General features: G+C 36.0%; 1 protein-coding gene across 1 annotated transcript; it reads right to left on the reverse strand.

The window, feature by feature from the left end:
- Positions 1 to 389: 389 nt before the first annotated feature.
- LOC106772374 (exocyst complex component EXO70A1) lies at positions 390 to 22,516 on the reverse strand. Its single transcript, XM_014658750.2, has 12 exons — positions 22,170 to 22,516; positions 20,854 to 20,949; positions 17,379 to 17,584; positions 16,392 to 16,652; positions 10,831 to 10,969; positions 10,546 to 10,758; positions 7,979 to 8,184; positions 7,013 to 7,210; positions 6,814 to 6,913; positions 1,014 to 1,123; positions 793 to 939; positions 390 to 709 (listed from the first exon to the last, which is right to left on the reverse strand). The coding sequence occupies exons 1-12, from the start codon at positions 22,329 to 22,331 to the stop codon at positions 592 to 594; spliced, it is 1,956 nt and encodes a 651-aa protein (XP_014514236.1). The 5' UTR covers positions 22,332 to 22,516; the 3' UTR covers positions 390 to 591.
- Between the last annotated feature and the right edge of the window lie 1,337 nt (positions 22,517 to 23,853).

Here is a 23,853-nt window from a genome sequence, read left to right on the forward strand (position 1 = left end):
AAATAATTAATCAAATTATCAAAAATAATCTAAAAATAAAAACATATTCACTTAAAAATTTGAAAAAAAACCTAAAAATTTTCAAATTTTAAAAAATAAATGTGAAGAGAGATCGTGTGGTAACATAAGGACTTCTAAAATCTGAAATAAATAAATTAAAAACATAAAAATGTAAAGAAAAAGCATAGGGAAGCTAAAAATATAGAAGAAGTCGTTGTTAAAATACACCATTTCTATATAAAAAAAAAAGTAGTAAAAGGAAATCATGTGTCTACAAGACGATTTTTAAAAATCAAAAGGCCTATGTTTATTTGTTTAAAATCGATTATGAAAAGCACGATTCAGAGGTATTTTTATCATTTCAGAAATCATGAAGATCAGAATTGTTATTTATTGGTATAATTTCTGACTATGTTACTTATAGATCCGATTACTTGTATGTATTGTACAAGGTTATTTTTGTTGTATCTAATACAATAAGACTTGGAACATAATGACGTTAAGTTAGTGTGATGAAAAAATGAAAAATGAAAAATGAAAAGGTATGCCTTATTACATATATGCATCTCAAAAGGGATAAAATTAAGACTATTACCGCTTGGAATCATTCATGTTTTTTCCTTCAAAAAATTCACCTAGGATTCGCTCGAGATCTTCAGCACTGTATTTGATGTACCTCTGACTACTCTTTACATTCTCCACCAGAGGCCTGTAAACAACAATCTCACTCATCATTTATACCTAAAAAATAACACATTTCACAAAAATTTTAAAAGGAGAATACGCACGCACCCGAAACGTTTCACAAATGATCTATAGGCAGGCAACAAGACTTCAGCAACTGCAAGAATGAGAGATTCTCGCAACTCTGTGTCTGGTACTGTCCACTGAGATTGTTTCTGATGGAGTTCCTCAAACATAGTATTGAATGCCTTAAACCTGAGAACACAAAAGAAATGACAGAGGCTTTACTTTTTAAATACCAACCAAAAAGGAAGCAACAAAAAAGCTACCTTTCTTTAACAACTGCTCTTGAAGCACCACTACTGCCCCCATCCCCACCAGCAGTACTACCCCCACCACTTGATGAGATGAGACCCTGAATTGAGAGGGATTGAAGAATCTGCCAATATAAAGAAACACGTCAGAAATGGTACAATAGCTTCTAAAGTAATTGCAAATCAATGGAGAATTGGCTGACATTGTGCTCTAAATCATGAGCATAGAATTCAACAAAACAGAAAGATATTACTTCTCAGGAAGAAATTTGATAAAAAGGCAAACATAATGGCTCTGATTGCGTACTCATGCTAAATACACAATTTATTTCTTGTAGAAAAGGTAGGATGCTAAATGAACAAATTTTATAGACCTGTCCAGGAACCTATCAAAATTTGTATGCTATAATTATAAAGATAAGGATCACATCCTATATTGTCAAGAATATCTAGATTATACATGTATTATTAGGAACATTTTTTATTTATTAGAGGATATCAAACTTCCTCTATTTATTGTATTGATTCCATTTTCTCAGTATAAATAAAACATTTGTGATGTCTCAGACGCATAGTTTCAGCTCAATATCTCCTGTTTCCTATAAATTAAGATTGTGGCAGAGCTCGTGGTGATATGGAAAAGGCCATGCTAGTCTCTTACCAAATGCTATTTTCTTTATTGAATTTGCACCCAGCCCTAAATTGAATTTGCTCGTGGTAATATGGAAAAGGTTTTGAACCACGGACAACCCATCCCCTCATCATGTTAACCTTACTCATCATATAATTCTTCTTCAGATTAGACTTGCCTCTCTTTTGTCTTCAGTGTAATCTCATGCAAAATGGAGGCAAGCAGTAATTAAGATATGTGCACTCTGAAAGTAGTGGTACAGGTACTTGAGATTTGGTTCCATTTTACTTGGAAGGGTGTCATTGGTTTTACACCCTTTAAGTTGGCCCTTTTGGGAGAATGATCATTGAGGCCTACAATGTAACAAATGGTTACACCCAAGTTCTTCTGTCACACCACTATTTTGAATGGTTATCATTTTCTATCAGCCTCTCTTCCAACTTGATATTAATTTTTCTTTTTCTGTACATGCCAACTAGGCCGATTCATCCAATGATATGAAATTCACTTTTGGGTATGTATTGTGTGCTGGAGGAAAAATGATATCTCCAAAAAGTCAAAACCAAATTGTTATGGCGGGATCAAGTGTTGAAGCAAAATACCGTGTCATGGCTTTGGTAACTTCTAAACTCATGGCTAAACAACTTCTTATAGTGTCCAAATTTGAAGGGTGTTTATGTGTGCTTCTTGTTTACAGTAAGTTATAACAAAATTTGCTGTTTTTCCTTCATAACAGTTGTAATTCTCTTATCTATCTATATGTTTTGGTAATAGAGAACTAAAACATTTTTTTGTATATATGCATTCAGTTTTAATCAGTTTTTCATTCAATATGGTAGTGACCAATGGCTTTATGAAATAGTGGAAAAGATAAGGAGAAATCTCTCTTGTGTTTTGCATACACATAGGGTAGTTTTATTTATAATGTAAGATAAGGGTTAAATCCTAAATACAGAATGGGCTGAGCCAATTAACATAAACACAACTTAATATCTAACACTCCCCCTCAAGTTGGAGCATATAAATCATATGTTCCAAACTTGTTACAAAGATAGTCAATTCTAGGTCCTCGTAAGGACTTGGTAAATATGTTTGTCAACTGGTTGCTTGAGTTAACAAACTCAGTCTTGATATCTCCGGATATGATTTTTTCTCTAATAAAATGACAATCAACTTCAATGTGTTTGGTTCTCTCATGGAAGACATGGTTAGAGCTAATATGAAGAGCAGCTTAATTATCACATATAAGTGTCATGTGAGTGACATCTCCAAATTTCAATTCATTAAGTAATTGTTTAAGCCACACAAGCTCGCAAGTAGCTAATGCCATAGATCTATATTCTGCTTCTGCGCTGGACCTTGTCACAAGACTTTGCTTCTTACTTTTCCAAGATATATGGTTGCCACCAATATAGACACAATATCCAGAAGTAGACCTCCTATCAGAAGGGGAACCAGCCCAATCAGCATTTGAATAGCAAACGATTTTTGTATCGTTGTTAGGACCATATAGCAAACCTTTTCCAGGTGATCCTTTAATATACTTCAGTATGCGAGCAACTGCATCCCAATGGTCTTCACATGAGGAGTTTAGGAATTGACTCACCACACTAACTGCGAAGGAAATGTCAAGACGAGTAACAGTAAGATAGTTTAATTTACCAACTAATCTTCTGTACCGTTCAGGATTTGAGAAAGGCTCCCCCTGATTTGGTAGGAGTTTGATGTTAGGATCCATAGGTGTCTCAACAGATTTACAGTTCATTAACCCTGTTTCCTCCAAGATGTCTAACGCATACTTCCTCTGAGATATGACAATACCAGTATTGGATTGTACTACTTCAATACCCAAAAAGTACCGGAGTTTACCAAGATATTTGGTTTTAAAATGGTGACAAGTGTGTTATTTCATCTGAGAGATGCTAAGATAGTCGCTTCCTGTGAGAACAATGTCATCAACATACACTATTAAGTAGATACGTCCAGCACTTGAGTGGCGATAGAACACTGAATGATCCGCTTCACTGCGAGACATACCAAATTGTTGAACAACACAGCTAAATTTACCAAACCAGGCCCAAGGAGACTGTTTTAGGCCATATAGGGATTTGCGAAGACGACATACCAATCCAGATGACTACCCCTAAGCAACAAAGTCAAGCAGTTGCTCCATATAAATTTCTTCATGCAAATCACCATTAAGAAAAGCATTTTTGACATCAAGTTGGTAAAGAGGCCATTGACGAAAAGCGACCATGGCAATGAATAGGCGAACAGAGGTCATTTTTGCCAGTAGAGAAAAAGTATCACCATAATCTAGACCAAAAATTAGTGTGTAGCCTTTGGCAACCAGTCGAGCCTTCAAACGATCAATTGTACCATCAGGGTCAACTTTGATAGCATACACCCACCTGTAACCAACAACAGACTTTCCAGATGGAAATTGGACAAGCTCCCAAGTTCCACTTTTTTGTAAAGCACTTAATTCATCCAACATGGCTTGACGCCAGCTAGGATGAGTTAAGGCATCACCCACAGACTTAGGAATAGACACAGAAGAAATGGATGAGAGACATGTGTAAAAAGATGGAGATAATTTGTGGTAACTAAGAACAGTATAATGGGGGGAAGGGTTACAAGTGGAGCGTATACCTTTACGGAGGGTAATGGGCAGGTCAGACTCATTTGTTGGAGCCAGAGGAGACACAGGAGGCGGCACTGGAAGTGAGTCATGAGGGAGACGATTGCGGCGACTATAAACCTGAAGGGGTGGAGTTGAAGGACGTTCCTGTGGGGAATGAGAGTCTAAAGAAGGAGAAGGATCACAGAAAAAAGGAATATCAACAGTAGCAGGTAGAGGAACAGAACTAGAAGATAAATGTGAAAAGTAAAACGAAGATTCATCAGAAGTGACATCAACAGAGATGAAATAACGATTGAGGGAAGGGGAAAAACACTTATAACCCTTTTGTGACCGTGGAAATCCTAAGAAGACACATTTGTGAGATCTAGGAGATAACTTATCAAGACCAGGACTAAAATCATGAACAAAACAAGTAGACCCAAAAACTCTAAGAGGTAATGGATGTAAAGGGTCTTGAGGAAATAAGATAGAATGAGGGATTTTGTTATCTAGGACAGAAGACGGCATGCAGTTTATGAGATAACATGCAATGAGAACTGCATCACCCCAAAAACGCGAGGGTACTTGACCATGGATTAGAAGTGTACGAGTTGTTTCAATGAGGTGTTTATTCTTGCGCTCAGCCACCCCATTTTGTTGAGGGGTATAGGCACATGAGGTCTGGTGAAGAATGCCATGAGAAGCCATAAAATGTTTAAATGGTTGAGAAAGGTATTCACGGCCATTATCACTGCGTAAAGTGCGAACAGAAACCCCAAACTGAGTTTTTATTTCATTGAAAAATGTTTGAAAAATAGAAAACAACTCAGAACGATTCTTCATTAGAAACAGCCAAGTACATCTGGAATAGTCATCAATAAAGGTAACAAAATACCGAAATCCTAAAGTTGACTTAACACGACTAGGTCCCCAAATATCACAATGAACCAATGAAAAGGGGGATGACGCTCGTTGTGAGAAACTACGAGGAAAGGAACTACGAGTTTATTTACCTAACTGACAAGACTCACACGATAAACTCGATAATTTCGACAAACTCGGAACAACTTGCTGCAGTTTGGCAAGACTGGGATGACCTAACTGAGCATGAAGAAAGGATGGTGACTCCGTGATTACGCCAACATGTGGAGAAGGGCGAAGATGATATAGGCCATGAGACTCACATCTTGTGCCAATCATGTGTTTCGAACTTCGGTCCTGCAACCAATCAGAATCTTTGGTAAATGAAATAACACAATTAGGTTGGAGCCCGATCTCCGACTTTGGTGGCGGCGCATGGAGGCGTGTGGGTGCTCCGGTCGCCGCAATCTTTGGACCACGGTGGTCTCCTGGCCGAGACGATTCGGATGGAATGGTCACCGGTCGATTCTGGAGCTCCGGCGGCGACGACGACGGCAGCGGCGACAGCAGCGGCGGCGGCTATGGCGGCGGATGCGACAGTGATGAGTACCGGAGACCGTGGAAGAGGCTAGAACAGAACCTAAGCTCTAGATACCATATGAAATAGTGGAAAAGATGAGGAGAAATCTCCCTTGTGTTTTGCATACACATAGGGTAGTTTTATTTATAATGTAAGATAAGGGTTAAACCCTAAATATAGAATGGGTTGAGCCCAATTAACATTAACACACAACTTAACATCTAACAGGCTTCATAACATGTTCCACCTCTTTCCCCTCCACTACTTGCAACTACTCAGGTGACACCCTTACAAACCTATATTGCTGCAACTACTTAGAAGTAGATCCTATATAATCAAGATTGTCTAAATTATATATGTATTATTATTATTATTATTATTATTATTATTATTATTATTATTTGTTAGAAGTAAACTTTAAGCCTAACTCAATCCCACAAAATCGGCTTGTAAGGTGAGGTTTGCACCCACTTATATATACTGAATTGACCTTATCTCTAGTCGATGTGGGACTTCCAACACACCCCCCTCACGCCGAGGTATATACATCTCAAGGATGGGACTAGACATTAATAGGGTGGTCCAATAGCAGCCCGATAGCAGGTGGAACAATATGCCCAACAAACAACAAAAATCGTTAGGATAGGCTTTAACAATGACTCTGATACCATGTTAAAAGTGAACTTTAAGCCTAACTCAACCCCAACAAAACCGGCTTGTAAGATGAGGTTTCCATCAACTTATATACACTGAATTGACCTTATCTCTAATCGATGTGAGACTTCCAACATTGTTATTATTATTATTATTATTATTAATAGGAATGTTTTGATTTATTTTCCTGTCATATGTTTATTATTAGAGGATACTGAATCTACTCTCTATTATATTGAATCCATTTTGACAATATAAATAAAGAATCCATGTTGTCTAAAAACATATAGTTTCAGCTCATTCTCTCCCTCTTTCCTATAGTTTAACATATCTAAATCTACTAAAGAATGAATCCCTCACTACCGTCTTCCTTTCATAATAATAATCCTTAGATATAACAAAAAACTGAGGTAGCATCCATGATAGTTGCAACTGCAAGTGGTCATCTCAATCAATAATAAATCACCTTTGCCCAAGCATTTCTTTTGTATTGATTGGCATGCTGTTGCACAATTTTCCTATGTCGTTGTATCCAATCATCCCCCATCAAATCCTTCGCTTCAGACCTAAATTAGAAAAGAATTAAGAGAACAACTGAACTGACAGAAGATGCAGCAAAATTCTCATGTTTCAGTGAAATTATAAAGGACATTTGGATGACATACCTTCGAACTGATCTGACAATATAATGAATATTGTTCATGAGAAATAGGTGTGTCAAAGCAGGGTCTCTATATTGCTTAGATTTCCCATCTAAATTGGTTTGAAGAGCTTGCAATATTCTCATGGTCACAGAAGCTAGCTGTGAAGAATCACTTTCACCTTCAATCCCTTGGAAAAGTTGGTTTAAGGTAGACCGATAGCTGCAAATATTTAGTGAATTTGCGTATGGTTAAATATTCCAAGATCTCAAGAATAGATAGAGGCATTATTTGCAATCACAATAAAAAGGAGGAAAGTATTTTAAGCATTATCCTCACATAAAGTGTGAGAAATTGAATGGCTGATATGTAATTTCACTTAGAATTAAAAGCATGGGCTTCCCATCCCAATTCCTTCACTTGAGCATCAATAGGTTTGGAAAACAAAACTCAAACTAGTACAAAAGAAAAATCAACAGCATAGTACACTTCACAGTCACAAATGATCTTGTCAGCATTGTGAAATTTGATGCAAACTCAGCATCTCCCTGCTTATTCTTGCAGGAGACCATACATAAAAATTATTAATGATATCATTCAAGGAACCATCTTTCTAGCACATGCATGCTAAATCTTTCCCCAAACCTGTACCAATTACCAAAACACAATTTTTTTTATACTTCCAACCAGCAGAGTGTTATTAATTCCAGAAAAAGGTGTTTTCGGACTCATGATCCAACACCCTTAAGTGAATAACTAATTTTAAGTGTACCTTACAAACAAATAAATAAAACAAGTGAAGAAAACTTGCAAAAGAAATTGAAGAAAGCTGTGCTGTGCCCATAAAAAGATTAAGAAAACCTAAAATATATTCTACAAGTCCCTAGTAAATGTAGATATAGCTTTCTCCCCATGAAAAAAATATAAAATGACACAATTTCAAGAATATGCTAGAGAATTTGAAGCAGAATGCAGCGTATGTGAACTTACTCAAATAAAAACTTCACATAGTTAATCACATAGCTTGTCAAAGGATGGACAGTTCCATCAGTTACTGCAGTCTTTGTAGCATCTTTTTCAACTGCTTCTTCAAAATCTCCAAAGGTTTCCTGGGCTGTTTGTGCAAGCTGTTTTGTCAAACCCATTACAGCTTCTCTTATTTTGGAGCAAGCTCTTCCTTTAAAGAGTATTTCAATCTGTAAATTTGTCCATAGAAAAGGTTGATAATATGTTATAACCATTGAACTATGCCTCCTAACAACATACAAAACAGCCGTAAAAACCTACATTGCATGAGCTGAACACACAATATACATCAGACATCTTGGAAAAGACACCATAACTACCATGGTTGAGGCAAAATAGTATAACAGGTTGAAGAAAATTGTTGGGAGTAAACCTACAAAGGGACTAACTTTGACAGATAATAAACTAAATTCCATCCCTTAAAGCACATGTGAGCCGCTTTTCAAATATACTCAAAAGGACATTATTATTTAGTTGTGACAAACTCAAGCTTCTGCAAACTCAAGTAAGAACAGTAAATACTTTTACAAACTCAAGCTTCTGCAAACTCATAACTAGTAAGGGTTTGCCTTATACCATGATATATTTCGAATACATAGTCATACTAAAGTTCCAGCTTTACAATAAAGCATACCATAGTGATAACATAAGATAGCCCATGCATTCTGAACGATATAAGTTATAGACATCTCAATTTTCAGTTCATATATGTTAAAAAAGTACACAGATTTGTTAACCTTTCAATAATAACAAATAACAAAACCTAATTAACTGACAATGACAAAAATAAAGTAACAGAGAAGAGGGTTGCTGGCCTTCCGGTTTGGACACGCAGGTTTCAGTTTTAATAATACAGTATGACGGCAGTCAATGGCTCAAGGCACACCTCCTTAATCCCTTGGTTGCACACAGGCTAGAAGATTGTGGTTGGTCCATTTGCAAGCTGCTGGCTTCCAGTTTTGATACTTCAGTTAAGGGCTACTTATTTAAAATAACCTAATTAAGTTTAGCTCTTCTTACTATTCTCCAGCAAGAGAAATTTGTGAAGTTAAATTAGGTTCAAGGTGCACTTTATAAGAAAAACTACAAAACAGATGACAAGCCAAGTGCCAATTTATTGTCCTGAGAAACATGGAATTATTATGTTTATATTGAAGTGTTGAGATATTTAGGAAGTTTTAAATTTGATTCTATTGTTTTTAATTTTGTATATTGGTTGTATCTTGATTTTATTGCTAGCATATCTATCCCACAATCTAAGGAATTTGTTTCCCAGAATAGGCAATGCTTATTTCCAAATATATCCAACTAATGTATGTGTGTGTGTGTATAAGATGTATGTAACAAGACTAAATAAGAGAGAAATTATTTTCTTCTAAATTGAGATGGTATAAGAGCTAATTCTTGATTTCAAACTCTTTGGCAAGGCACTGGTTTAACCTTTATTGCTCTTTTTCATCATTTACAATAACAATGATATCATCCACATACAACTCCCCCTTATCTAGTACTGCAGCAGAATTTCAAGCAATGGTTCAAGGAATATGTGAATTGTTATGACTGGAAGACTTAAAGATAAAGTGCAATGAACTTATGAGTTTATATTGCGACAATAAATCCGCAATCAGAATTTTGAGCAATGGCTTAAGGAATATGTGAATTGTTATAACTGATGATTATACTGGAAGACTTAAAGATAAAGTGCAGTGAACTTATGAGGTTATATCGTGACAATTAATCTGCAATCAGCATAGTTCACAATCCTGTACAGCTGATGGAACTGAACACATTGAAGTAGACAGAAAATTTATCAAAGAAAAGCTTGATTTGCACCCCGTGTGTCTACTCAAGGACAGTTTGCACACATACTCACCAAGGGGCTGAATAGCACTAACTTTGAGAGAATTGTATCCAAACTACAAATAGAAAACACTTATTCACCAACTTGAGAGTGTGTTGAGATATTTTAGAAAGTTTTAGATTTGATTCCTATTGTTTTTTAATTTTGTATATTGGTTGCATCTTGATTTTATTACTAGCGTATCAATCACACAATCTTAGGGATGTGTTTCCTAGAATAGACCGTGCTTATTTCTATATTTATCCAATTAATGTATGTATATATGTATATATGTACATGTGTGTGTATATGTAAGAGACTGAATAAGAGAGAAATTATTTTCTTCTAAACTTGAGTTGAAGCAAAACATTAACCACAATTATTGATTGAAGAACAATAAACCAATTTGTTATGAATGAACTACAGCACAATTTAGGCAATTTTGTTGGGGAAAAAGCTATTTGTTGTGTTAGAAGGAAAATAGATGAATTGGGTGTGGCATACTAATCTTACGGGATTTCTTGAAAATTCCTTCTTGAAATATATATTGCTCTACGGGGAATAAAGTTAAAGAAAATCATAAATTACGAAGCACCCATTTTGATACAGATAACATAACACGTCTAATGTCAAAAATATGGGACTCAAAGTTACAGCAAGATTCAAGAATTTGGATTTTAAAAGAAAATACCTCTGAATGGATTTCTTGCAATATTTCATACATATCCAAAAGCACAAATAACTTCTCAGGTGATCTCTTGCTTTTGGCAATAGCTTCTCCAAAACTAAGCAGCATGGAAATGCTGTTTGTAGTTACTTCAGCAAAACACTGATCACTAAGCGAATCAAATCCTTCAAATATCTGATCACAGACTTTTCGTTCGGCAGCAAACAACAATTTGACCTGTTCATGCACAATTGCATATTTAACCAAAAATATATAAAAGCATATTAACAAATTTGCCAGTGATCTTACAGCAATACGCATGAAATGAATCCAGTTTCCAATTTTGGCTTCCAAAACCTCCCATTGTAGCTTTTGAACATCATCTTTGTTGAGCTTCTCAACTCCAAGCTTTTGTAGGCTTTCTTCTAATACTTTAGAACGAGTATCTCTGAACAATGATGATGATGAAGATGGTGATAATCATAATTACAACTACAGTACTATTTATTCAAATGATAACATTGAATACACAGTTGAAACAGGTGATGGGAGGCATACAAGGACATAAACTTAAATTGTCTGCATTAGCACAAGGACATAAACAACTAATTACACATAATTGTTATGAAGGAGAACAATTTTGATTGTGTATATGTTATATACATATCTGATGAGGACCTCAAAAGAACGTAAAAGGATACAAAAAAACATAAAGCTTAAAGAAAAGAGAAATCTATTTTAAGAATATTCCAAAAGGATATTCCTAGTGTCTAAACAGAATATGCCTTTAAGGAGTAGCTCTAAAAACATACGATGAGATGTAGAAGGTCTATGTTTCTACCAATTAGAATTACTACTTAAGTAATTATCACTACATTAATTATCTCAACTAAAGCGTGGAAATTGATAAGCCATACATAAACTCTATTTTGATTGGAACACAAACCCATAAGTGCAGTGCGAAAGTTACTATCAGCTGCATTCTGAATGAAACACTTTTCTGAAAATTATACTCAACAAGTATCAAATGATTCTTTTTCAAAGTCAGAGTTGGTCTTTGATAGGTTTCCAATGGGAAACCTAATCAAGAACTCTTCTCACACACGCAAAAGAGAAACACAACAGAGAAAAGAATGGTATCGTGTATTATTCACAAAGAATGGGTTTTGTAGCAATGATACAAGAGGCTTAACCCCCTCCACAGGACTTAACCTGTCAACTATCTAACTGTCAAAAGTGCCTCTCCCAACTAATCAACTCCTATTTATACTATCACCTCCTCAGTTCCACTTAACTGTGCAGATGTTAAGTGCTAACATCTAACCCGTCCTCTTATTTCTCCTCTCATACACAATCCAGCCCTGTTTATCCTTCTTAGGCCTATCAGTCTTGGACAGTCTTACACTTGCTTTTCAATAAGAAGAGGAATGGCCCAGTTCCATAAAATTAATCAACCAAATAATGGAACTTTCAAGACCATGATACAAATCTGCCTCATTTTCTTTTCTTTTTTATCCCTTTGAGGAATCCAATATTTCCTCTTCAACCACATCTAACATGTTGCTCGCATGAAAAAAATAAGTTAGGATAGTTAGGTGTATACAGACATTATAAATAGTCTGTTTTTGGGTGTGGGAAGGTTATGATGTTTTTCCTATGGAAGTGGAATACACAGTGGAAGGTGAGGTTTCTCAAAACACCTCAATTGTAATTGATTGCTTGGTCTAATCTCCTACTACATTGGTCCGAGATAGGCAGCAGAGGAATAAACCTAACAGTTTATACAGCTGGGTAACTTTTATCTTATCAACTAGTATCCAAAGCCCAAATCTTGTTCTGTGGGGCGGATTCGCAGATGGTGCATACAAGAATGGAGGCAAGAATGGATACTATGGAAAAGATTATGCAAGAAATCATGCAAGATCGAGATAAACAAGAAAATGGGTATCACAAGCTGTTTCAACAATTGGAAGATCTCATTCAAGGGCTCACCATTGTGGTGGAAAAGATTCCTTGCAAAGAGAAAAGCACCAAAAATGTGTTAGCACTGAATGGAGGTAGAGGGCAGAGGGGGGGAAGAGCAAAACAAGACATCCAATTTTTCATTAAAATGGAGGAAATTGGATATTCCAGTGTTCGCTGGAGAAGAGGCTTATGGGTGCACTAATAGGATGGAAAGGTATTTGAGATTGAAAGAAGTCAATGATGAGGAAAGAATGCAGGCTGACATGATTGCTTTACAGGGGAAAGCATTAAATTAGTTTCAATGGTGGGAAACATGCAATCCCAATCCGACATGGGATGCATTCAAGGTGGTTGTTATGTGCAGATTTCAACCATGTTAAAAAACCCTTTTGAAATTCTGATTTATGTGTGAAAGATTATATTGAGCAATTCGAACAGTATGTTGGATTCTTAAAGGGAATTGATCAAGATTATTTGGTAGATATCTTCTTGAACAGGTTGAAACGCGATATCAAGGCAGAGGTAAAGCCGTATGAACCTACCAATCTTGTTGAGTTAACGATGAAGACTCAAATGGTAGAAGAAAATGTTAGAGTAACAACAAAAGCAACAACTCAAGGTGTTAACTAAACCAATAACACCTTCAAACCTTTTTCGTTAACTAGAAGTTATATGAAAGAAGGTGGAAATTCTATGGGTGTGGGTGGCCCCAATAAAGGAAAAGGAGAGAACAGGTGAAGTTTCAACCACCGAAAGCACTGAATGCGACCACTGAATGCAACAAACAAGGAGAGCTCCTTTTCAAAAATTAACCCAAGAATAATTGCAAGACAAAATCAGAAAATGTTACATGACCAAGTAGGAGACGTAATGAAATCACCCTCTCACACACTCAAAACAAGCAAAAGAATAATAAAAGAATGGAATTGAACAAATAAATATCTTTTATTGATGGTAATATCTGGATAAACACAAGTAAAAGATAACTGGGAGCATAACCTCCTTCAGTCATCCAATAATTGGGAGCATAACCTCCGTCAATTATCCTGGAGTATAACCTCCTTTACAAAACTCTCAAATCAAAAGCCTACCCTTAACCCTAGACTCTAACTTTATTTATACTAATTATTTCCCGTCCATCTCTCACTAAATATTTTCCTAGAATATATTTAATATAAATATCCCTATATATAAATATCTCCTCATATATTATCCTAGCATATATCCTTAATTATAAATATCTTATATTGAATATTTCCCTAGAATATATATTTATTTACTCTAATTAACTTATAATATATTTATTTACTCTAATTAACTTATACTGAATATCTTATATTGAATATTTCCCTGGAATATATATTTATTTACTCTAATTAACCTATACTATATTTATTTACTCTAATTAACTTATATCGAATATCCCCCCACCTTATACCCTAACAGAATAGGCTCATGTTTAGGCTCATGTTTTTGTTGTGATGAGAAATTTGGACCCAATCCTATGTGCAGAAATAAACAATTACATGTGTTGCTAATGTCTAAAATGAACTTCTCGGGATTTGAAGATTTACATAACAACGATCTTAATCAGGAATAAGAAATAGAGGAAGGAAAGGTCTTGCAATTATCTATGTGTACCATGGATGGCCTTACTACCAAGAAGTCTTGGAAACTTTAGGGCACAATTGGGAAGGAGGAAGTGGTGGTTTTGATATATTGTGGTGCTTCACATAATTTCATTTAGCAGGATTTGATGACTAAATGTGGGCTGAAACAAGAAGCAATTTGTCCTTACGTGGTTCAGATGGGGGATGACCACAAGGTATAATGCCAAGGGAAGTGTCAAGGGTTCATTCTGCATTTAAGGGAAGTGCCCCAAGGATACTAAGGCTTTGAGAGGGTTCTTGGGATTAACCAAAAACTATAGAAGATTTCTGAAAGGGTATGGTAAGATTGCCAAACCTCTTAAACAGTTGTTGACTGAGGAGGGTTTTTAGTGTTATGTAGAGGCTCAACAAGCATTTGAGGCCCTTAAAGGGGTTGTTTCTCAACTGTCTGTATTAACCATTGTTAAATATAACATATTATTAGATATCTTAGATAGATATCTTATCTTTATCTTTTATCTTTATTTACTTTGTTATTATCCTTTATTTGTATTTTAGACTTAATCCATATTTCCTTTATTACAAATATGGTATACTATGTGTATTTTCTACACAAGGAAGATTAATATCATATATAATTTTTCACTACATTTAATATAGTATCAAGAGTCTAAGGTTCTTTTGAAAAAAAAAAAAATAATTCACCCCTCTCCGTGTTGTCGTCATCCACCGATGTCACCGTCACTGAGGCTTTAGTTTCAACCGACAACCACATGGTTCTCCTCATCTCAGTCAAGAAACCCCAATGTCATCGAGATCATTGCCATCGGAGTCCAGACACACTCCCATGCACTGGTCAAAGTTTGTAGACGCCGTGACGCTCTCCTATTCCGATCACCGTCACTTGACTCGCCACGGCCTCCTCTCTCTAGGTCTGGCCTTGTTGCTTTGATTGGAGATCTTTGAAAATTTAAAGGGTTATGTCAATTTGTGAGGACTATGTGGACAACAAACTCCTCATATCATGCCACAACCCAATCAAAGAAAAACCCCAACAATTTCTTGTTCTCATTTGGATTAGCTTGTATGTACTCTTCTACACCAACAATTTGTCTCAACAAGGCTAATCTTTCATAAACCAAACCCAAACCATTGTCTCCAAATATCCTCATCAAAGCCTCCAGAAAACCCTTTAAAGTGAGATTCTTGGTATTTTTCAATATTAAAATCAGTGTACAGCAGCAGCAGTACCCTCCATAACTTATCAAGGCCAAATATAACCGTTCTGTAGGTCTAATTGGTTGAACTTCAAAAACAAATTTTCTTATACCAACCATCCTAAAGGATCTTGACCCTCAAAAGTGTAATTCTACTTTCTTAGTCCAACATCTTCTTGTAAACTCCTTTTCATACCTTTCATCCTCTTCTACTGCCTCACCTTCTGATTCTTGACCACCAAGAGTCAGTGAATTGACTCTTTTCACTAACTAATTTCTGGCTATTTTGTCTCAAAAAAATTTCTTCAAATATTCAATACTTCCTCAAGATCTGCCAGTATCACTTTCTCTGTTAGAAAACAACATAACTCAAAGGAATTATAGAAACCAAAACTTATAGCAACCAAAAGAACAGGATAAACAAAATCAGAGTTAAAAAGAGCACTCTCATTTTTACTCTGAAAAACCATATACACCGATGTTATAAAACAAAAGCTAAAAACCACCAAATATAATTGAGGACTTATCTATGAGGTCCTTACTCCCAAACGGCATAACTAACTACCAAATTACAACTAATTATAATTTAACCCCTTTTTTCCTTCTATGATAAACCTCTAAAGGTCGTTCCCACCTCTTTACAGTCCTGTCACTATTCCTAACATAACGAATTACAACTTTGTCCCTTCATGTCCCTAATGCAACCCAACCAGCTGTGGATCACACAAAAGAACTATACAGCAACTTCACCAAAACACACAAAGAAAGAAACAAAGCTCGCATAGATGCGCCTTAAAAAGAATACAAAGCTCCCCAACCAGAAATTGCCTAGAAGAATGTAGATTGAAACATGTATAGCATCTCGCCCACATCTAATATCAATATACAATTGAATTGTCAATCAATCACAAGTTAATCACCTAAGGTCAAAGCTTCATTCAAAAAAAGCTCCTTAATAAAAAGCATTAAAAAAACTCACTTTGCAGTTCCGGGTTGTTTTGCAATATGCATAACTAGAACAAAACAAGGCAATTTCTTTTTCCTTTCACTGTGAAAAAGTCAATAGAAGAAGCTCTACCTGTATATTTTGAGCAACTGTTGTTGGTGACCAGCTTGAACCATTTGCTCGGTTAAATTATTTAGCAACGGCAATATTCTTGGTGGTATAAGAACAGGGGGTGTGTATACAACAGTATCAGCATTATTTTTATGTGGCTCAGAATGGATATAAGAAGAATGATTCTTGCTGCTGGAATCATCATCATGACCTGGTGATGCTGATGAAGGTCGCATTGTGTTTGGAAGAGAACTAAAGAGGCGTTCAGGCTCCACAGGTTTGCTGTAAACAGAGAACAAGGCATGGTGCTAAATAACATAATATATTTTTCATTGAAAAACAAACTGAACCATTTTGTCAAGCAAAATGTCAACCGTTCCTCAAGAATAAAATTGTGATTCTACACCAGGTAATCATTTTCCTACATAATTTAAACATATCTCTACGATTAATATTATCAAGGACATCATCAAGTCGTTTCCAACCCTATAATCTTGGTCACACAATAGACTGTTGAAAGTTATAAGCACAAGACCTACTACAACAAAAATACCAAACCTTTATATAAATATAACAATCAGATGGATGATACAAGAGAGCAACATCAGCATACACTTCAAAATGGATTAAATTCATTTCATGAAAGTTGTATTTCAAATATTATCAAGTACTATTCATAAGACCTATCCCATTCATATTATACAGCAACAATATCCCAGAAGGAGTTTAGCTACATGGATCATCAGTTGACATTGGGCTCACTAAAAAACCATATTCATATTATACATAAATAACTAAATAATGACAGAAAAGTGGCTCATATGTTAGCAGCTAGAAGTTAAAGGACCTCACCTTTACCAGATTACTTTTTTTATTTAAGATTGATTTATCTAATGAAAGATCATTTATCTGAGAGAAGGAACCACAATGGTGATTTAGTTTATGCAAGAAAATGAACTTTTGTTTGAAATGTAAAAAATCAACAACATTAAGAAAATAAACACAAACCTGTAAGATGATAATAGCCGCTTGAACTCTTCTTCTAGCTTAGAAATAGCTTCGGCTATCAAATCATTGGCACGGATGGCAATACCATCATCATTCTTAAAACCCTTTTTATTGTTAAAAAATCTAATGTTTCGTCTCAGCTGATCAATTGCTTCAAGATAGCTCTTCACATCTTCATGTGGTCCTTTAATTATTTTTGCTTCTGCCTGCATATTAAACCAATGGGAACACAATATATTTGACAGTGGAAGGAAATTCCTTAAGCTTGTAAAGCAGAAGCAGAAGAAGGATAAATGAAAACTGATTTCAAAATACCCATGACTAGGGTAGTTGTTAGGAATCTTTATTATAAGATCCTAACAGTCACCCTCACCACTGATATGTACTCACACAAGACAGAAAGAATGAAACAATGGGTATCTTATTCACAGTGACAATCACGAAGTAAGAAGTGTAACTCGAGGGCCTAACCTCTCTCACCAGGTTCGAAACCGATCTCTACAAAGTATACAATTGACTAACTTCCTCTGACAATATAAGAGTCCTATTTACACTATTCCTTTGCCTTATAACCTAAACTCAATACCCATTATGCCCTCTCCCCGTATCCTATCATTACACCCCTCTGCAGAACAACCTTGTCCTCAAGGTTGGAATCCAAAAAAAAACGGGTCGCTTGGCTCCTCTTCATCATCTTGTTTTCATCTGAAGAGAATGCACTAGATACTACCCATCAATTCATGTCGGGAGGCTTAGGTGGTGGCAATTCCTTCTCCAATGTCTTCCATTCTTCTTGGATTTTATTAGCTTTCACCACTNTAAGTAATATAAGATGGCTAATTAATAAAGATTCTGCAAGCAACCTGGAAATTCCTTTGTGGCCAATGCTAGAAGCTAGATCTGCATGTTTTATAACCTCAGTAATTTCAGAAAATGGACTTGTAACAGCCCTAGTTGATGCACCCGTGGACACCCAAATCACAGCTGGGTCACTTCTTGACAACACTGCTTTAATCCCAGGCCTCAACATTTCTCCTTTCTTCACTGTTGTGACATACCCGCCACAACCTACCACTCTATCTTCACTGAAAATAGCAGCTTTACTGGCAAATGGGCTGTTACCGGGTCCAATAATGCCCAAGCCCAACATCTCCTCTCTATTTTAGCCTTCATCAAGTCGGTATACTTATAGCATCTCACGTTCACTTGTTCAGTTCCTTCTTCAATGGTTATCCGGTGGTCCACTCTTCTAACCGAAGGAAGTCCTTGTGGCACCTCAAACACCTTCTCGAAATTCTGCTCCTGCATGAGGGTTAATCCTTTTGCCCCTGGGTTTGCCGCTGCTTTTTCAGATTGATGCAAACCCCACACCACCGCAAAAGTCTCGATCCCTATCTCCTTCTTGAACGCCTCGGGAGTGATGACTTTCATCACAGATTTGCTATCACCCCTTATCACTACCTCTGTTTCTGCTGACCCATATTTCATGGTCATTTGCTTCCAATCCACCCTAATTTCCCCAACTTGGCCAGCCACTCTACTCCCAGCACGACATCGACTTCCCCTCGTTCAAAGAGATAAAAATCCTCTTTAATCTCCGCTCCCTCCAGTGTTAAAGAAACTCCCATGCAACGGCCTCAACTTTCCTTTCTCTGGTCGTCCCCTAGACAGACGCGATAAGGTGTTGTCTCCTCCCTCTCTAAACCCATCTCCTCCGCCAAACTTGTCGAGATAAAGGTATGGCTCGCTCCACTATCGACGAGCACGACTACCCTCCGATCTTAATCCACCCCGACAACTTCATGGTATTGGATTGAGTTATTCCTCCAGCTGAATACACCGACAATGCCATGCAAAGTTGTTCCTTCAGTCCTCTTGGGTCCGCTGCTTGCAGTGCTTCGCCGTTCGGTTCAGACCATCCTGTCATGTTCAGCTTCGTCAGTCCCCTCCCGTTGGGTCCAGCAGTCCTCTCCTGTTCTGATTTGTCCAACCGCTCGGTCACTCTTGATCGGCCTGGGTCATAGCGATCGGTCTCGGACCTTGTCACCTCACCGCATGTTCGTCCCCAATACGACTTCCGCTCAACAATGGTGCCAAACCTTATCACGAGGGCTTCCTTCAAACCATCCCATGAACGATTCTTTACTTTCTCCTTCCAAGCTTTGAACCAGTAGCGAGCGCTACCTTCCATACTGAATTCCGCTAACCGGACCTTCTCCTCATCTTCCGATACTCCTTGCAAATCGAAAAATTGATCTGTTCTATTGATCCAGATAAGCGGATCTGATCCGTCGAAGGTGGGTAGTTCCCCCTTTTTCCTCCAATTAATCGCGCCTTCAGTTCGGCCACTCCCTTCTCCGCTTCCGTTCTCCCCCGTCTTCTTCACATTTCCATTGACCGACGGTTCATCTTGACGCCGACCCCTTCCCGCCAAGACCTTCCCAATTTCTTTCAATTCTTGACGAATCGCTGCAATCTCAACCTTGATCCCCTCGACCGCAATTTCCACCGTCTCCATCCGCCCCTCCATCACGTTTCCGTTAGTCTTTCCCGCCATGTATAACCCGCGTCCCTCCGTTCAAGATCCGGCAGGTCGGACCAATTTGTTAGGAATCTTTATTATAAGATCCTAACAGTAGTACTTTAACACATTATATAAGACTAAAAGAATGATGAAATAATGATATGAAGAAGCACACAAGAATATGATTAGCAAGATGCAAAATAAAAAATATAAATAAAACAAACAGCAATATTTCTGAACATCCCTTCGGTGTGATTAAGTTTTCACTCGATAACACTTACACCTAATTAAAGATTTTTATCAGGCACTAAAAGAGGTTCTATCCGGGGCAGGACATTTCCTCATAAAACTTACATGATAAACTGAAAAACAGTGAAATTTTTTCTTCCCACTAAATCTGAAAATGTGTATTAACCTACAATTGGAATTATTATTTAGGTTATTGCATCATGATGTAGCAACGAAATTAAGAGTCAAGAATTGTATCATTGCATTACATATAATATAATCATTATATATTTGCAGTAATTGCCTTTGTCATGCTTTTTAGCAAATCTTTACACAGCCAATTCCAACTTCAAATGAAAGAGGAGGGCTGTCAGGCCATTTGTTTATCATTTTTAATCTTCATCTTCATCCAACTTCTCTCAGAATTTTCTGCTTTGATTTTTCAGAAACTTGTATGACACAGAAGCTAGTATCAGATTCATTCACAAACACTTGCATTTCATTTGACAACATATTAGCACTGTGATGGGAGCCATGACAAAGCATAAGCAAATAAAATTAAATTCTAAACCCTTTTATACCCAGATCAGCATCTTAACTAGATCAAAGGATGGAACAATTTTCAAAAGAAATAGAATACTTTATAGAATGAAGCAGATCATAAGGTGATTCAAAATTTCAAACAGTTAATGATTAGCAAATGTAACCACCAGAAGAATGAACCTGATAATATTGATCAAAGTGGACCAATATGGCCTCTGCAGTCTTCAAAGTCCTATCAATGTTCTCGTGAGCTTTCCGAATAGAATGTGTTCTGATCTGCAAAACCAAACACAAAAGAAGAAACGGAAAGCAACCACACATTCATCAGCACATGGGAGTATCTTGAAAAAGAAGAAAAGGCAAAACCCAGAAGTTCCTTAAAAGCTAAGCAAGAAATAATATTTAGTCCTTGATACAGCGGGAAATTGCTGACAGATGCAGGCACAATTGCAATCACAAAGAACATAAGGTCTTTGTTTATAGTCACAGTTTCATTGCGTTGCAAGAAATTACAGACAAATGCAGTGACAATTACAGTCACAAACACCCCAAGTAAGGTATTCATTTGTGAACACGGTCAGACTTTGTTGTGATCTTTGACATTGTAAAATGCCGCCAAAATTGGGATTGCATAACCACAAGTAGGTTCTTTGCTTGTAGTCACAGATACAGTTTCATCGCCATCCTTTGTATTGGGGGACAGTGCAGACAAATATGACAGCACTTACAGTCCCAGAGGACCCAGATAAGGTCCTCTGTTTGACTTAAGATATCATTTTGTTGCTATCTTTGATAATGTAGTAAGTTGCAGACAAATTTAACCACAGTTGCAGTCGCATAGACCCCAAATTAGGTCTCTGTTTGCTACAGCAGTACAATTTCGTCACGATCTTTGATATTATAGGAAATTATACACAACTGCAACCACGGTTGCAGTTGTATGACCCTAAATAAGGTCTCTGTTCGCTACTGTAATCTGATTTCCTCGCGATCTTTGGTAACGTGGAAAATTTCAGACAAATGCGACCACAATTTCAGTTACAGAGACCCTGATATGAATCTGAACAAAAAAAAAATTAACCATTTTGGGTCTAGCTTTAGTCAAATGAGTCTTCTATCCATTGTAAAAGATTTTTGAAATTATCAGACCGTAACAGATTAATATCAGACCCCAAATAAGGTCTCTGTTCGCTACTATGGTTAGCGATCTCTGATATTGTAAGAAAATATAGACAAATGTAAATACAGTTTCCATTACAAAATTCCAAACAAAGTCTCTGTTTCCAGATGTGGTCTCAATTTCGTAGCGATCTCTGATATTGTAAGAAATTACAGACAAACGCGACCATGCAGCCTTAATTAAAGGCATGAAGACCTCCAAATCCTTGTAGTTGCAGCAGAAATAAAAACAGCGAACTTTTTCAAAAAAACTTGCAAAAACTGAAAGACCCAATTAAGAAAAAAATAAATAAAGGATTTTGAGTGGAATGAGTGACCTGGGTAGGTCGCATGGCGGTTTCCAGGGCGGAAAGGCGGTGGTCGAAGGAGCCCAGAATCGAAACGACGTCGTCTGTGATGGTCTGGCTTCTCTCCAGAGACGCTCTCATCGCCGAAGCTTTCTCACCTAGCAAGTCACCACTAGCCACAGCCATTACCATCCTTTCTTCTTCTTCTTCTTCTTCTGCTTCTGAATTTTGATTTGGATTTTTTCTTTTGCTAACGCGAAAACAATTGAAAGTTGAAATGGAAAACAGCGTCACCTGTGAAGACTGCTGTCACCAGTTTTACGCACTTTGTCTGTTTTGGACTTTCGGTGAAATTTCAATTTTCATGCTTTCTGACGGTTGCCATCATACATTTTTACATTTATTTCATATATATTATAAAGATAAAATATTAAAATGTAAACTTTTATATTTTTATTAAAAAAATATAAAAACAAATAACATCAAATAAATATAAAAATTTATATATTTGTTTGGTAATAATACGGCACCTTTTTTTTTAACTTGCAATAGATATTTGAAACGTAACATTAATAGACAATTGAAACATAACATTAATATTAATAGATAATTAAAATATATTAGCTTTTAATAGATAATTGAAATTCAAAGTTTTACACGTAACTTTTTTGTTCTTTTCTTTCATAGTTAACATAGTTCATTATAATTTTTTTTTTCTTTAGTGCATTTAAATGTATAAACATATATTATTGCGTTCCTGTTATGATTTTATTCATGTCTCTATCTTTTATGATCAATTTAATAAATTGTTTTATTTTTGTTCATGGTTTTCTTTTATAGAAGTAATTAATGGATACAAGTATGAGTGTCAAACTCGGTCTTGAATTTGATAACTTAGAAGATGTATGGAAATTTTTGATAATTTAGAAGATGTATAAAAAAAATGGATAAATATATTTTTAGTTCTTGTATTTTCGGACGATTTTGTTTTTAGTCTCTCTTTCAAACTAAGGTACAATTTAGTCTTTCAACTCTAGAAAACTCTGGTTTTAGTCATTTTTATCAAAAAAAATTTAACTTTATTTGTTGTTTCAAGCATGTTTCAATATAGCATTTCGATTGTTTACACTGTTTCACACATTTTTACTTCAATGTTAATTGAGAATCGCGTTTGAAATAGCAAATAAAGTTAAAAAAAATTTGGTAAAAATGACTAAAACCAGATTTTTCTAAAGTTGAAGAACTAAATTGTACCTTAGTTTGAAAGAGAGACTAAAACCAAAATCACCTCAAAATATAAAATATAGAGACTAAAAACATATTTAAACAAAAAAAAGAAATGGTTAGCATGTTATATGAAAAATGTTTTTAAGGTTGGCACGAGGAGCACATAACTAAGTGAAAGTATTAATTCAAATATAAAGAGTTGCAATATACTTAATTTGAATATCAACTAATTTTTTTAAGTAATTTGAATAGATTGCTCAAAAAAAATACAATGAGTTACAACATGATTATGAGATGAACCAAAAAATACCAAAAGATACAATGAATTACAACATTTTGTAAAGATTTACGTAGTTACCACCCTTTCTATCATTTAAAATAGCCATATATGGGTATTGTATTTGTTTTTCTAATATCGTGTTATATCTAAAGTTAACAAAATTATGACTAATTCAAAATAAAAAATACAGATAATTAAAAATTAAGG

The sequence above is a fragment of the Vigna radiata genome, chromosome 8 (assembly GCF_000741045.1).
Source record: "Vigna radiata var. radiata cultivar VC1973A chromosome 8, Vradiata_ver6, whole genome shotgun sequence".
NCBI lineage: Eukaryota > Viridiplantae > Streptophyta > Magnoliopsida > Fabales > Fabaceae > Vigna > Vigna radiata.

What these genes read in the sequence shown, in the direction of transcription:
- LOC106772374 (XM_014658750.2), bottom strand. Translation starts at nt 22,331, where the DNA reads ATGGTAATGGCTGTGGCTAGTGGTGACTTGCTAGGTGAGAAAGCTTCG. An exon ending in CAGTTGCTCAAAATATACAG is followed by an intron (nt 10,970 to 16,391) that starts GTAGAGCTTCTT and finishes ATCATTGTTCAG; the next exon opens with AGATACTCGTTCTAAAGTAT. An exon ending in AAAGAAATGCTTGGGCAAAG is followed by an intron (nt 1,124 to 6,813) that starts GTGATTTATTAT and finishes TTATATTGGCAG; the next exon opens with ATTCTTCAATCCCTCTCAAT.